This window comes from Tauraco erythrolophus, chromosome 4 (genome assembly GCF_009769465.1).
Source record: "Tauraco erythrolophus isolate bTauEry1 chromosome 4, bTauEry1.pri, whole genome shotgun sequence".
Classification (NCBI taxonomy): Eukaryota; Metazoa; Chordata; class Aves; order Musophagiformes; family Musophagidae; genus Tauraco; species Tauraco erythrolophus.
The window spans coordinates 60,876,605-60,888,323 of NC_141468.1; the positions used below are offsets into that span (position 1 = coordinate 60,876,605).

At 44.3% G+C, this 11,719-nt stretch overlaps 1 protein-coding gene across 3 annotated transcripts; it reads left to right on the forward strand.

Annotated features, from left to right (window-relative positions):
* The first annotated feature begins 1,053 nt into the window (after positions 1 to 1,053).
* IFT27 (intraflagellar transport 27) lies at positions 1,054 to 8,907 on the forward strand. Of its 3 annotated transcripts, none has more exons than XM_086610238.1 (7): positions 1,054 to 1,116; positions 4,539 to 4,618; positions 5,694 to 5,753; positions 6,421 to 6,480; positions 7,732 to 7,849; positions 8,174 to 8,283; positions 8,493 to 8,907. In XM_086610238.1, the coding sequence occupies exons 1-7, from the start codon at positions 1,083 to 1,085 to the stop codon at positions 8,589 to 8,591; spliced, it is 561 nt and encodes a 186-aa protein (XP_086466364.1). In that variant the 5' UTR covers positions 1,054 to 1,082; the 3' UTR covers positions 8,592 to 8,907. The 3 variants fall into 3 exon arrangements, with proteins under 3 accessions (XP_086466364.1, XP_086466363.1, XP_086466365.1); XM_086610237.1 differs by having other exon boundaries at positions 5,694 to 5,751; positions 6,377 to 6,480; XM_086610239.1 differs by having other exon boundaries at positions 4,542 to 4,618.
* Positions 8,908 to 11,719: the final 2,812 nt, after the last annotated feature.

Sequence of the window (11,719 nt, forward strand, 5' to 3'; positions counted from 1 at the left end):
ACATCAAAATTTGGCCTAGGTTGAGCAGAACCACTGCTCAACTTCCACACTGGACACACAGGCCCCACAAACCGGCTATTTTAACCACGCTGACCCAACTGACGCTGTGGAATCCAGGTTTGGAGCCGACCCAGAAACCGAAGCAGCAAAGACCGAAGCCGGGCGCAGACAGGGGCAGGTCCGCATCCCGCTCCGATCTGCCTCCCGATCTGAGGGAGAAGTGACCCAAATCCCGGGACTGCCGCAGCCGGTGAGAGGACACAGCCCCCCGCCCTCTCCTCGGGCGGGCCCCACGCCTCCCGCCCCGCTCCTCAGCCCGCATCGCGCCCACCGCCCGCCGCTAACAAGCCGAATCGCGCCTGACGGTCCCCCGCCATTAACCGCAGCCCACGCGAAGCAGAGCAACAGCGCATCCCCGTTCCTCAGGGCGGGAGAGCTGGGACAGGGGGGTGAAAAAGATGGGCGCCCGCTCATGCGCATGGGTAGAAGGGCGCTCAGCCCGGCGTGCGAGCGAGAGCGCTTTTGCACGGAAGATCGCATTCTGTGGGAAGGGCGTAGGCGACAACTGGAGGCTTTTCTCCCTCACTCTCACGTATCTTTCCCCTCTTTGGTGCTGTCGCACGTCTATTACGTAGCTCTTTGCGCATAACTTTATTATTTTTTGACCTGTCCCCAGTTGGTTAATTTCCGCTACGTGGTACGGTCCCCTGCCTTCTACCCAATAACAAATCGTCTTCCGATGACGTACTTAGTTGCTGGGCAGAAGCTACCCCGTTGCCTCGGTAACATCACGGCACCACCCGCTGAGCGCGCTGCCCCGCCTTAGCCACGAGAAGCAGCGAGGGTTCAGGTTTGACTGACAGGACGCTTGGTGGGCGGGAAAAGGCAAGAACACCAATCACAACTCCGGGTAGTATTGATGAGCACAGCTCGCAGCCAACTGAGCTCGGCGGGCGGTCGCCTCCTGAAGGAGGCGGGGCGCTCGGTTGCTAGGGCCGCGCTGTTGCTAGGGCCGCGGCAGAGCGCCGTGGCGGCCGCTGCTGCCCTCCTGGCCCGCCGCTGCCTTCCCCAGGGCCGGGGCGATGGTGAAGCTTGCTGCCAAGTGCCTCCTGGCAGGTGAGTCCGGCCCGTCCGGCCCCGTCCGCCCGGCTGGCGGCAGGGTCCTCGAGCGGGCTCCGTGGAGTGGGGCGAGGCCGGCAGCGGGGCGGCGCTGTGACGCCCGGTTCCTCAGCGAGGCGGGAGCCCCGGGCGGGGGGCGGCAGGCCGCGCCGGGAGGCGGCCTGGCTTCGCTCAAGCCCATCATCGGGGGTCGCCCTGACGGCGAAGAGGTGAGGAAAGAGGCGACAGGAGAAGGGCGGGGACCGCAGCTCCCTCGGGACAGGAACGGTGGAAATCGCGTTTGTTACCTGCCCCGTATCCCTCTCCGTCTTACGACATGGGGGCAATCAAGAGCTGTGTTCAGGGTGGATGCGAAGCATAGTCGGATCAGCTGAAATGCCAGGGCAGGATCTGAAAAAAAAAAAAGGAAGAAAGAAAACAAAAAAAAAGAGAGTATTTCTACAGCACGGAAAGGTGGGCTGAGGATGGGGAAAGTGTGAAGGGTGTAGGGTAGGCAGCTGAGTCCTGCTTCTTGTGGGAGGCTCCCTCTATGCTGGAGGAAAAATTCATGTCAGAAATTGGGATGATACTCAGAGCATGATGGAGAGAGAGAGCCTTAGCAAAGAGTAGAAAGACGAAGCATGTGCACTTCACAGAGGCACTTTTTTCCTCAAGCAAACTGGAGGTTAACGTGAAACAAAGTGAGGCGAGGACACCGGTTTATTTAGTCAGGATGGATTATGCAGGTGTTGTAAGTAAGTACAGTTGACTGTTAACATTGCAGGAAGAAAACTCTTCCTTTTTTTTTTTTTCCTTTCCCTCTACATTGAAGTTCTGTGCAGCCTCAGCCAGAAGCACAAATCCGTAAAACCTTTGTGTGCAGACAGCTCCCAGGTTTAACTCTTGATCCAAACATGTTTTCTTTCATCTAGAATAAAATGTTTGCCTTTTTTTAACCTCAGAAGCAGCTAACCATCAACTCGCACAAAGCCAAGCGCGCTCTTTGGCAAATGCGAAAGAATTAATCTCCCTTGTGCCTCTGTTGGCAGTTACTGTGGACAGCATGAGTATCTTGCCTGTCTTCTAGATTTGAAATTTACACATTGTTTCCAATTTGGAAGTTTCCAGGTCCCAATATGCGGGCTTTGCATAAGTCTTTCAAGTTTTGCTGTTCAGTGTTACCGAAGGCCAATTCCATGACCATTTTAAATTCACATAGGTTTTCTTTGGATGACCCAGATATGCGCTGCATCCTCATTGGGTCTGGAGCTGACTTTTCAATTCTGTTTACAACACAAAGAACAGGAAGGTCCTGTCCCATATGTAGTGCTCCTGAGTGCTGCAATAATATCATTATATTATTAAAAATAATAAATTAATGAAGCAGACCAGGCAAAATAACTTGTCCCTTGCAGAAGAGACCAATATAGTGAAAGAGACATAAGAGATGAGTAACCACAACAACCGAAAGGAAACAGGGAAATGCAATTACATAGGTAGGAGCAAAAACATCAGAGGTGGACTAGGGAACTCTTGTGTAGCTAAGGAAATGGTTATGAAGAATAGAGTGTCTTACTGTATTGGGAGCTGCACCAAGGTCAAAGAGAACAACAGGGGAAAAGGACTTTTATTAGCAGAAGAGAGACTATTAACTTGACAATAGAAAGTGGTTCCTGTGTTATCTCAAGCATAATTTACAGACACCCAGTAAAAGATACTGTTGTTTGAGCTTACTATGGAGACACTACCGAAAGGTTTTCGTTGCAGAAAGACAGTTGGCTGTAGCGGATGTTTTAGAGACACACTACAGATTCTGGCCGAATAACAGAAATACAGATGGAATAAATACTGTGGGATGCAGTGCTGGCAGATGAGACCAAACTAAATGAAAAGGGCAAGGAAACTTGTTTTGAGAAAGTGTAGTGATGTAATGGGCTAAGAGGATGGCAAAGAATAAAAAGAATGAAAGAACAACTGAGGCTGTCAAACTGAAGAAAGGCAACACATTAGTTAAGAATTTGCACTGGATGATGCCTGTGCAGTTTGGAGCAATGTGTGCTTCTCTATCTCATTTTGCAAAGACAGATCTAATTGTCTATTGAAATACAGAATAGCTTCCACTCAGAACAGAGTGTTGTCTTCAGCACAAGCTTGAACTGATCAGGGAACAAACAAGCTGACTTACCAGATTTTCCTGTCTAAATATTTTGAGACCAACTCCTCTCAAGTAAGCAAGCACGCTAAAAATGTTTAAACAAGAACTACATTTGGTTAATACATCTAGGAGCAATTGTCACTATCCAAAACACCTTTCCTTCTCTATAATATTAAGTGAGCAGGTAGCTTTCTCAATTTCTTTCAAAACACCAAAACTGTAATAGGGTCAAAATATACCCCTTTCGGGGTTTATTTACTAATGACATAATGTGAAAGACTCGTATTCCAGGCTTGGCTGTCATGAGTGTTCCTTTAAGGGTAAAGCTAGCACCACTGAGGTACTTAATTCCTGGTTCTTGTCCTTCGAACTCTCCAGGCTAGTGAGACAGCATGTGAAGAGAAGACAAGCCCTTTGGGAACTTTAAGGCTTTGTTTTGCAAGGATTATGATATTTTTCATGGAGTGATATGGGCATATGTGAATTCTGCAGTTCTCTGCCATTGCTTTGGATTTTACAGAGTTTTGTAACAGCAGGCCAAAGCAGGCAGCTGCCAGGTTTGCCTGAAGGGTTGTGCAAGCCATACCAGAAAGCCTTGGCTCTAGAAGAGTAAAAACTGAAGCCCTTTGGTTTTCCTTCCATATAGGGATGAATCAGCAGGCTCTTTCTCTCCAGCCAAGTGACATTTGCTTCTGTTATACCCAGGATGCAGCTAATGAGCCACCAGCAGCATTGAGTCAGCAAGAGTTGCTCTCTTAGCAGGATCAGCAGGAAGAGTTCATCGAGGAATGTTACCAGCTTAAGCGGCTTTGTAGTATATAGATGACCTGTCTCTTCCCTAACCTCAGTATATAACAAGGGTTTGAATCTGGGGAAATGGGTAATCTAAGGAGAGGAAATAGTCTCCTGTGAAGCCTAATCTCCCTTATCACGTGGTGTTTTTCTCTACATGATAACATATCTGGGAAATTTGAATTCTTGGGTAAAGGCTATAGGGTAGACAGGAATTTTAGAACAAACAGCAGTTCCACTCTGATCTCGTGGCCCTTTACTATCATTCGTAGAGCAGAAATCTGATGTCAGCACCAGCATGCATAATGGCAATATTAATTTCCTCTTGTGGGTATTACCTTTTATATTGTTTTGTGCTTCCTGTGACAGTTATCTTGCCTGTATTCAGAGCTACAGCGTCCAAGCTCTTATGGCATGTGATAGTAACAGAAATGAGGGAAAATAAGATTCTCTAAGATGAAACAAAAATCTTTTATGTTTTTCCATTTTGCAGGAGATCCAGCTGTGGGGAAGAGTGCTTTAGCCCAGATGTTCCGCAATGACGGGGCTCATTTTCAGAAGAACTACACACTGGTAAGCATACAACAGGCTTAAATTGCTATCTAACGCTTTTCTAAGTTGCATGAGAAAACTAAGAAGGTTTAGAACAAAATAAATAACGTGATTTTAAGTTGAGGCATTCAGAATGAAGTCGTATAGGGTTTTCTTTATCTTACACCTTAGATTCTGAAGAGAAACCACTTAATATTCTGTAAGTCTTTACATTATGTGGGTGCTGGTTTTGAAACTTAATGAAGAGTAATTTAGTTCATTTTATAATTTTCCTGCTGAACCAATGTTTTCACAAGCTTTTGTGGTGTTAGAGAGCTTCCCCCTTTAGGGAGTGCTCTGTGAAAAAGCATTGCTGAAGGAGAAAGCTTTTAATTCCAACTATTAAATGTGCGTGTGGACAGTGCGCTTATCACTGTGCAAACATGAAGATGTGCTGCATAGCCCCAAGATAATTATAATCTACAGAAACTGTTCCCAGATGAAGAGGATACAGTTTGCAGTCTTTCAGTGTAAGAATCAATGGTGATGACTAATCAGAAGGAGGATAAAAATAAAAGTAAATATAAGTAAAGTAAAAAAAGGAAAGTATGAGTGTGGAGAAAAAAAACCTAAAATATGTCTATTCATTGAAATAAGGATGGAAACCAGAAGTTAAGGATAGAAATAGAACAAACAAACAAGCTACAAAGCAGAATGAGATAAAAGGTGGAAGAGGCACAAATAACCTCAGTCCCATATGTTAGCTGATCACATGGTTGGTGCAAAACGTTTTAAGGCGTGCTTTAGAGCAGCAGTGTGATAGTGAATGTAGCCCTGCAGATTTCAGCTCATACCCTTAGTTGTACATGAGCAAATCTCTGGACATCGGTTCTTCTCTGTCTTTTTCCCCCATCAGAGTAAATCTACGTGGCTTTGACATGTAGGTGGGAGTATGTTACCAGAGCTATGAGGAGTATTGCTGAGTTCCCGGCAGTCAATGTTTGATGAGATCGTAATGATTCACAAGAATTGCCTCAGTCCAATGCATAGTTGGTATGCAGTCGGACAGGCTCTTAAAAACTCTTCTGATCCTTGTTTTCCTGATTCTTCCTGACAGACAACGGGCATAGAACTGTTGGTGAAGGCTATATCAGTTCCAGAGACAAGTGATAGTGTGGTGAGTTTTTCTGTGACATAAATTGGGTCAGAAAGAGACATCCAGAACTCAGACCTCACTTCAGTCTCGCTCTGGTGCAAGATCACTCTGCATGTTCGCATTAAGTTGTGTTACAGAAATGAGGCTGCTCATGGACAATTGCTGATACTCCAGGGTTAGTTTAATTTTAAAAATGTGAGTTTTACATACTTGTAGCCAATGTGACATCTTAAACCAAAGCTCTTGCCAGCTTTGTTAGTATTCTGTTCTGTCCTTTAGGGCACTCAGGTTTAGTTTGTGTTTCTTAGAACTACAGAAGCTGCAACTTATCTGTTATTTTTCCTTAGTGCCTTATACTCCCACTAGTGGAACGTGGACCAGGTGTATAATTTTGTATAAGTAGTGAGGGTTACTGTCTCACTCTAAATACTCTGTTTCCAGTAGGGATGGAAACCAGATTTGGGCCTTGGAGATAAGGCTTTTATTGGTTATACCTGAAAAATAGCTATTTATTTTCTCATACTATCTGAACTGGAGTATTCTCAGTGCGGGTTACTTCTCCCTCAGGGACGCGGCACTGCTGTACTGAACAAAATGCAGGAGTTATAAGTTCCAGTATTTACTTTCAAAACCTTTCCCCACACTGCATTTTTCCTGGCAAGAGCCTTCTTTCTGCTTCCACTTTCAGGAATTCTTCATTTTTGACTCTGCAGGGAAAGATCTATTTTCTGAAATGCTGGAGAAACTGGTAAGTCTTATGTAACAGTCCTCTTCCTCCAAAGAAGTGCTTTTGCTTTGAAGATCTGAACTCTTCAGTCTGGCAGATGTAGCAAACTTTGTCTTTGGTGTAAATGGGAGCAATTACCTCAGTTGCCAATGCATCCTGTTCTACCTCTCTAAAACTTGCAAAAGATTAGAAGAAATACTTGTAAAAGTGCTAGGAGAAATACTTTCCAGAGGAAGGCAGGCAGATAGTCATTCAGTTTTCTTACAAAAGAAGTAGGAATGTTTAACTGAGAATCGCTCTGTACTGTTGGTTAAAGTTATTTTTATTTCTTAGAAAAACATCTATTTAGCTGCTACTCCAACAGTGCAGTTTTTTGTATTATAGTGATGTGTTTGATCTAACGGGACTCATTCTTGTCCTTGAGCATAATACTGCCCTTGATTTTTTCCTTCACGCATTCGTGTCCTTACTTGTACAGTTCTCCATTGTGTTATCTTGTTTTCAGGCGTAGGATCAATTAAATGATGTGAAGTTTTGTAAAATGGCTAAGTCAACCTAATGTTTCACTCTACAAAAGGCAATTCCACAGCCAGGCTCTTCTCAGTGGCATCCAATGATAGAACAAGGGGAAATGGATATAAGCTGGAACATAGGAGGTTCCACTTAAACATGAGGAAGAACTTCTTCCCAGTAAGGGTGACAGAACACTGGAACAGGCTGCCCAGAGAGGTTGTGGAGTCTCCTTCTCTGGAGATGTTCAAAACCCGCCTGGATGCTTTCTTGTGTGATCTGATCTAGGTGGCCCTGCTCCGGCAGGGGGACTGGACTAGATGATCCTTTGAGGTCCCTTCCAATCCCTAACATTCTGTGATTCTGTGACTAGGTCTGATTTGCAAGGGACCTCTCTAGAAGCTGGCTCAGCATCTCAAACTGGAAGAAAACCTTTCTACTTTTTTCTGTAGGGTAGATTTTGCACTGATTCAGCATGCAGAATTAGCTTCCCCAGGGATCAGATGAGTACCAGAGCTGATACAAGTAAAGGAGCAGGACTCTGCAGACAGGAATGGGGAGAGAGAGCAAGACCACCTCTCCCAGTGCCGGCTATCCATTTAGTCAGTTCAGCTGAAATGCGAAACCTCAGTCAGGGCTTAGGATTCCTGTATGTTAGGCTTTTTATTTTTGTCTCAGCATCTGTGTTTGCCGTGTTTACAGACCGGCTGTTGATCACATCAGTTTCATTAGAGCTGACAATGTTCCTTTCTTGCTGTGCAGTGGGACCAACCTAACGTCCTGTGCCTTGTGTATGATGTCACTAATGAGCAATCTTTCAACAACTGTGCCAAGTGGCTGGAGAAGCTGAAGGCTCATGCAGTTGGAGTGCACATCCCAGGTAAGAAATGGATGAGATTCTTGTTATCTGCTCCCCTCTTGTATGACAGCAGTTGTTCCCACTGGAATGTGGCATAGAGCATTTATTTTAAGCCAGGGGCAGACATGGCTTCCTCCAACTCATTTGCTTTTGTCACAAAGCTGATAAGGCATGAATATGTTTCCATTGTGGGACCTTTTCTAGGTAGTTGTAGACTGTTCTCCATGTCTCCAAGTTTTTCAGTTACTTCTGCAAATGTTCCAGCATTTATTGCTAACAAGTCAGCATTTCTGAGTTATTATTTTTCCTTTGTTCCATTTTTTTTTTTTTTACCTGTGTAAAAAGGTGTCTTAGTGGGGAATAAAACAGACCTGGTTGATCGTCGAGTTGTGGAGCAGAAACAAGCACAGGAATGGGCTGAGAAACATGACCTGGAATACTGTGAGATGTCAGTGGTGAGTATCTGCTCCTTTCACATCTGTGGAAGTGGGCATTTGTAAAGTTATCTTCTCTTTCAGGTAAAGAAAGATAATTGAGGGCTCTCTTCCCCTTGTTTGTCATCCAATTCACCCTCAGTTTAAATCTGTCTTTTGTGAAGCAGTTAGAGCAGAATATTCAAATGCTTGTTCCATCTGTCATTCATAACTGTCTTATTTCTTTACAGAAGGAGATGAAAAATTTTGAGGCCCCTTTCCACATCCTGGCAAAGTCATTCCACCAACTGTACAAAGAGAAAGTGGAAACTTTTCACTCGCTAGCTTGAGGGCCGTGACTGGCATGACTTATTTATCTTCTAAGCTTCTTCTAGTGCCCAGAATCCTGCAGGATGGAATAGAGAGAAGAAAACAGATGAGCTATTTGCTTCTTCATGGTCATCTTCTGGTAATTCAAAATAAACTAGAAATAAGCAAGTGGAAAGACACTCTCCCGAAGTTGCTATCTCAGCATTCCTTTCATGTCCTCTGACTTGGTTCTCTGCTCACTGAAGTCTGCTAGGTTGGAGGAGGCGGGGAGTAAAAGAGGAGGGCAGAATGGAAATTGCCAGCTCTTTGCTTTGATGTTGTCTTGTCTCCTGTCTGAACAGGCTTCCTGCTGCTACAAGCAAGGATTTAGAGGTTTGGAGAAGGAGAAGAAGGCAGGGCTGATTTGGCCCTGCTGATTGAAAATTATTTTCAGTAGCAGGCCTATGGCCTAAAATCAACACACGGAGACTGAGATGTGTGGCGACCGAGCTGGATTTAGGTGTGTTTCCAGGAGTCCTCAGAGTTTGAGGCCTGTTTTAACAGTGTTACCCTTACCAGTTGCAGGACTGATATGCTGATGCCCAATGTGTGTTTCTGACTTCTAGAATTTGGTTCTTTATTTCAACGTGGCTCACTTTCACTGCCTGGTAGGAACTGACTTGCATCTGTACCGCTGTCACTTGGTAACGCAGTGCCCTCTGCTGGTCGCAGGTCACAAGATTTCTCCAGAAGCTACTTCTCTTGAAGCAAGCAGGACTTCCTACAGGCACATCCAAATTGGCTTATCTGCAAAATGGCGTCAGATAGCAAGAATACTTCTTTTATTCTAAAGACGAGTTCAAAATTTAAAACAAATTATCTTTTCTTCTTCATGTCTTTGTCATCTTATGTGGTTTTGTGTCATTTTTCTTTTTGTCAGCTGAACTGGGCAATACCATGTTCTCATTAGGTTCAGTTCTCAATCCTTTACTAGAATCAGAGTCCTCTTTGTTGTTAAACTTTCTGTGCTTGTCCTTGATTTTCGGCTTAAAGACCGTGATTCTGATGTTGCTAGTGGAAACAGGACTAAGGAAATGAAAGACAGCCTGGCTAAGTTACTCTGACTCAGCTGTGCCTGGCTAGAAGTTTCACATCGGAAAGGGTAAAAGCCTAGAAGGAACTGCTCCTTTGTGTGGAGTACTGATGTTGCATGTGTAAGAGTCTCTTTGCTAAAGAAGTATGTGAAAGCATCTGTGGTAAGGTACTGCCTCGTAACTGAGCCTGACACCGAGAAGTTCAAAACTACCTTTCACTTCTGCCAAATTATGTTCGCCTCCCTTGAGCAAAGGAATCTGGATTTTGTAAAGAATAAGCACTGAATGATTTTTCAGGCAGGCTTTTCAGGAATCTGTGTTTCAAGACTTTTATACGTGTGTTTTATAACCATTTTTATGCCCAGTCCTAGGAAATGTACATTGGATCGAACGTAAGAAATATGGCTGCAGATGTTGTAGCAGAGTTTATGAAGCACTTCAAGAATCTGGAGAAGCAGCTGGGCTCATTTCACTGGCGACAGTGTGTTCATGGTGGAAATTAGCTAGAGAGCATGAATACCAGCTAAAGAGGTTAAGTAGGAGTTCAGTCCACAAGAAAAGAAAATGAATAGGCTCTTTTGCTAGAAGCCACCTCAAAAAATGACAGAACCAGCTGGGAAATCTCTTGCTTCCTCCAAAGAAGGATGGACTCCTCCACGGGCTTAGGGTAACTAGAAGACTCACTCTTTTTTGAATTGGATTAGCATGACTGGAATTTGTATGTTACATGAGTTTTCTTGTTAATCCTGGGGGTGTCTGTTGATTTACATGGGCTGAGCAGAGTCTTGCCTGCAGGTGCTGATACCTCAAGTGACTATTAAGTATAAGAGTTATTTTGGATGCTGTGCTGATCTAGCTAAAGAACTAAAGAAAGTTTGTTTTGATTTGGTAGCTCATTTCCCCCTGGTTCTATTGATGATGTGATTACAACACAAGACAGATATTTTTTCGTATTGAAAATAGCATGCCAGGTGTGTATGCCACCTGTGATGTGGTATATAGGGGGGATGAATGCCTTGGGAATGGTTGATAAAATGAATCCTATGCAATCTTTAAGCAGGGAGTTCAATCTCTCTGCACCAGAACGACCTCCCATAACTTCAAATAAACAGTCTAAATGCACCAGTAAGATGAAGATCGGTGAACGCTGCTTTATTAAATGAATGCAAAAGCTGGAGGATCTCATTAAGGGAATGCTTGCAGTGGTGATTTGTGATTTATAGGGAAGCTGCTTTTGAGAGGTTAGTGAAGAAAAATGCATCCCATGCAGGGAAAGATATATTGCCTGAGAGAGGAAATGTATGATCTAATTAGCTAGCAGTAGGGATTCACCCACTGCCCCTTTCCCTCTTTCCACAGGCCATGACTAGAATTAGAAAAGAGGTTGTATCTAAAGCATGTTGCCCAACTTGCTTTTGACAGGACTGTTTCAAGCACTAATGTAGACACAATTTAATGTCCTTCAAAATGGTATGCTTGACAACAACCATCTCAGTCCTTCTGAATGCATTTTAAAAGCATAATGTATTGTCTTTCCTGGCTAATGTGCTATATAATACCAGCAGGGTGCAGGTGATGCTTGATGCTGTTTTCCTAGCTTATTTGTGACCTTGGTTGTAGAGGCTAGTAGTGAAGAGTGGGTAGAGGACGTGGGAGCCAGATATGGGAAGGCTGTGGAAAACAGTTTTGTGTCTGTGTGAAGTTTAGGGTAGTGAGTAGGTGAGCTGGAGAAGAAGGATGAGTAAGAGTCTGAAGCCTTTATTAGGTTTCTCTTAGTGTATTCAGTAACTGTTGCTGTCACATCTTTAGGGTGAGGATGCATATTTGCTGCTTATAGCCTTAGCCATCGCTCGTAATTACAGACACCGTGGAGAACAGTGGGAGGAAGGCAGAAAGCCTGTCTGCTGACCAGGAAGCTTGTTGTCTTCTTACAGCTCCTCTACTTTGTCCAGCTGTGTAGTGCTGCAGGTGCTCAGCATGGATGTTTACAACTCAGAAGAGACCCAGCTCAACCAGAACTGAAATTTCAAAAGAAAGGGGAGGAAAACAAACAGGCCTTTAACCATTTTTAAGGG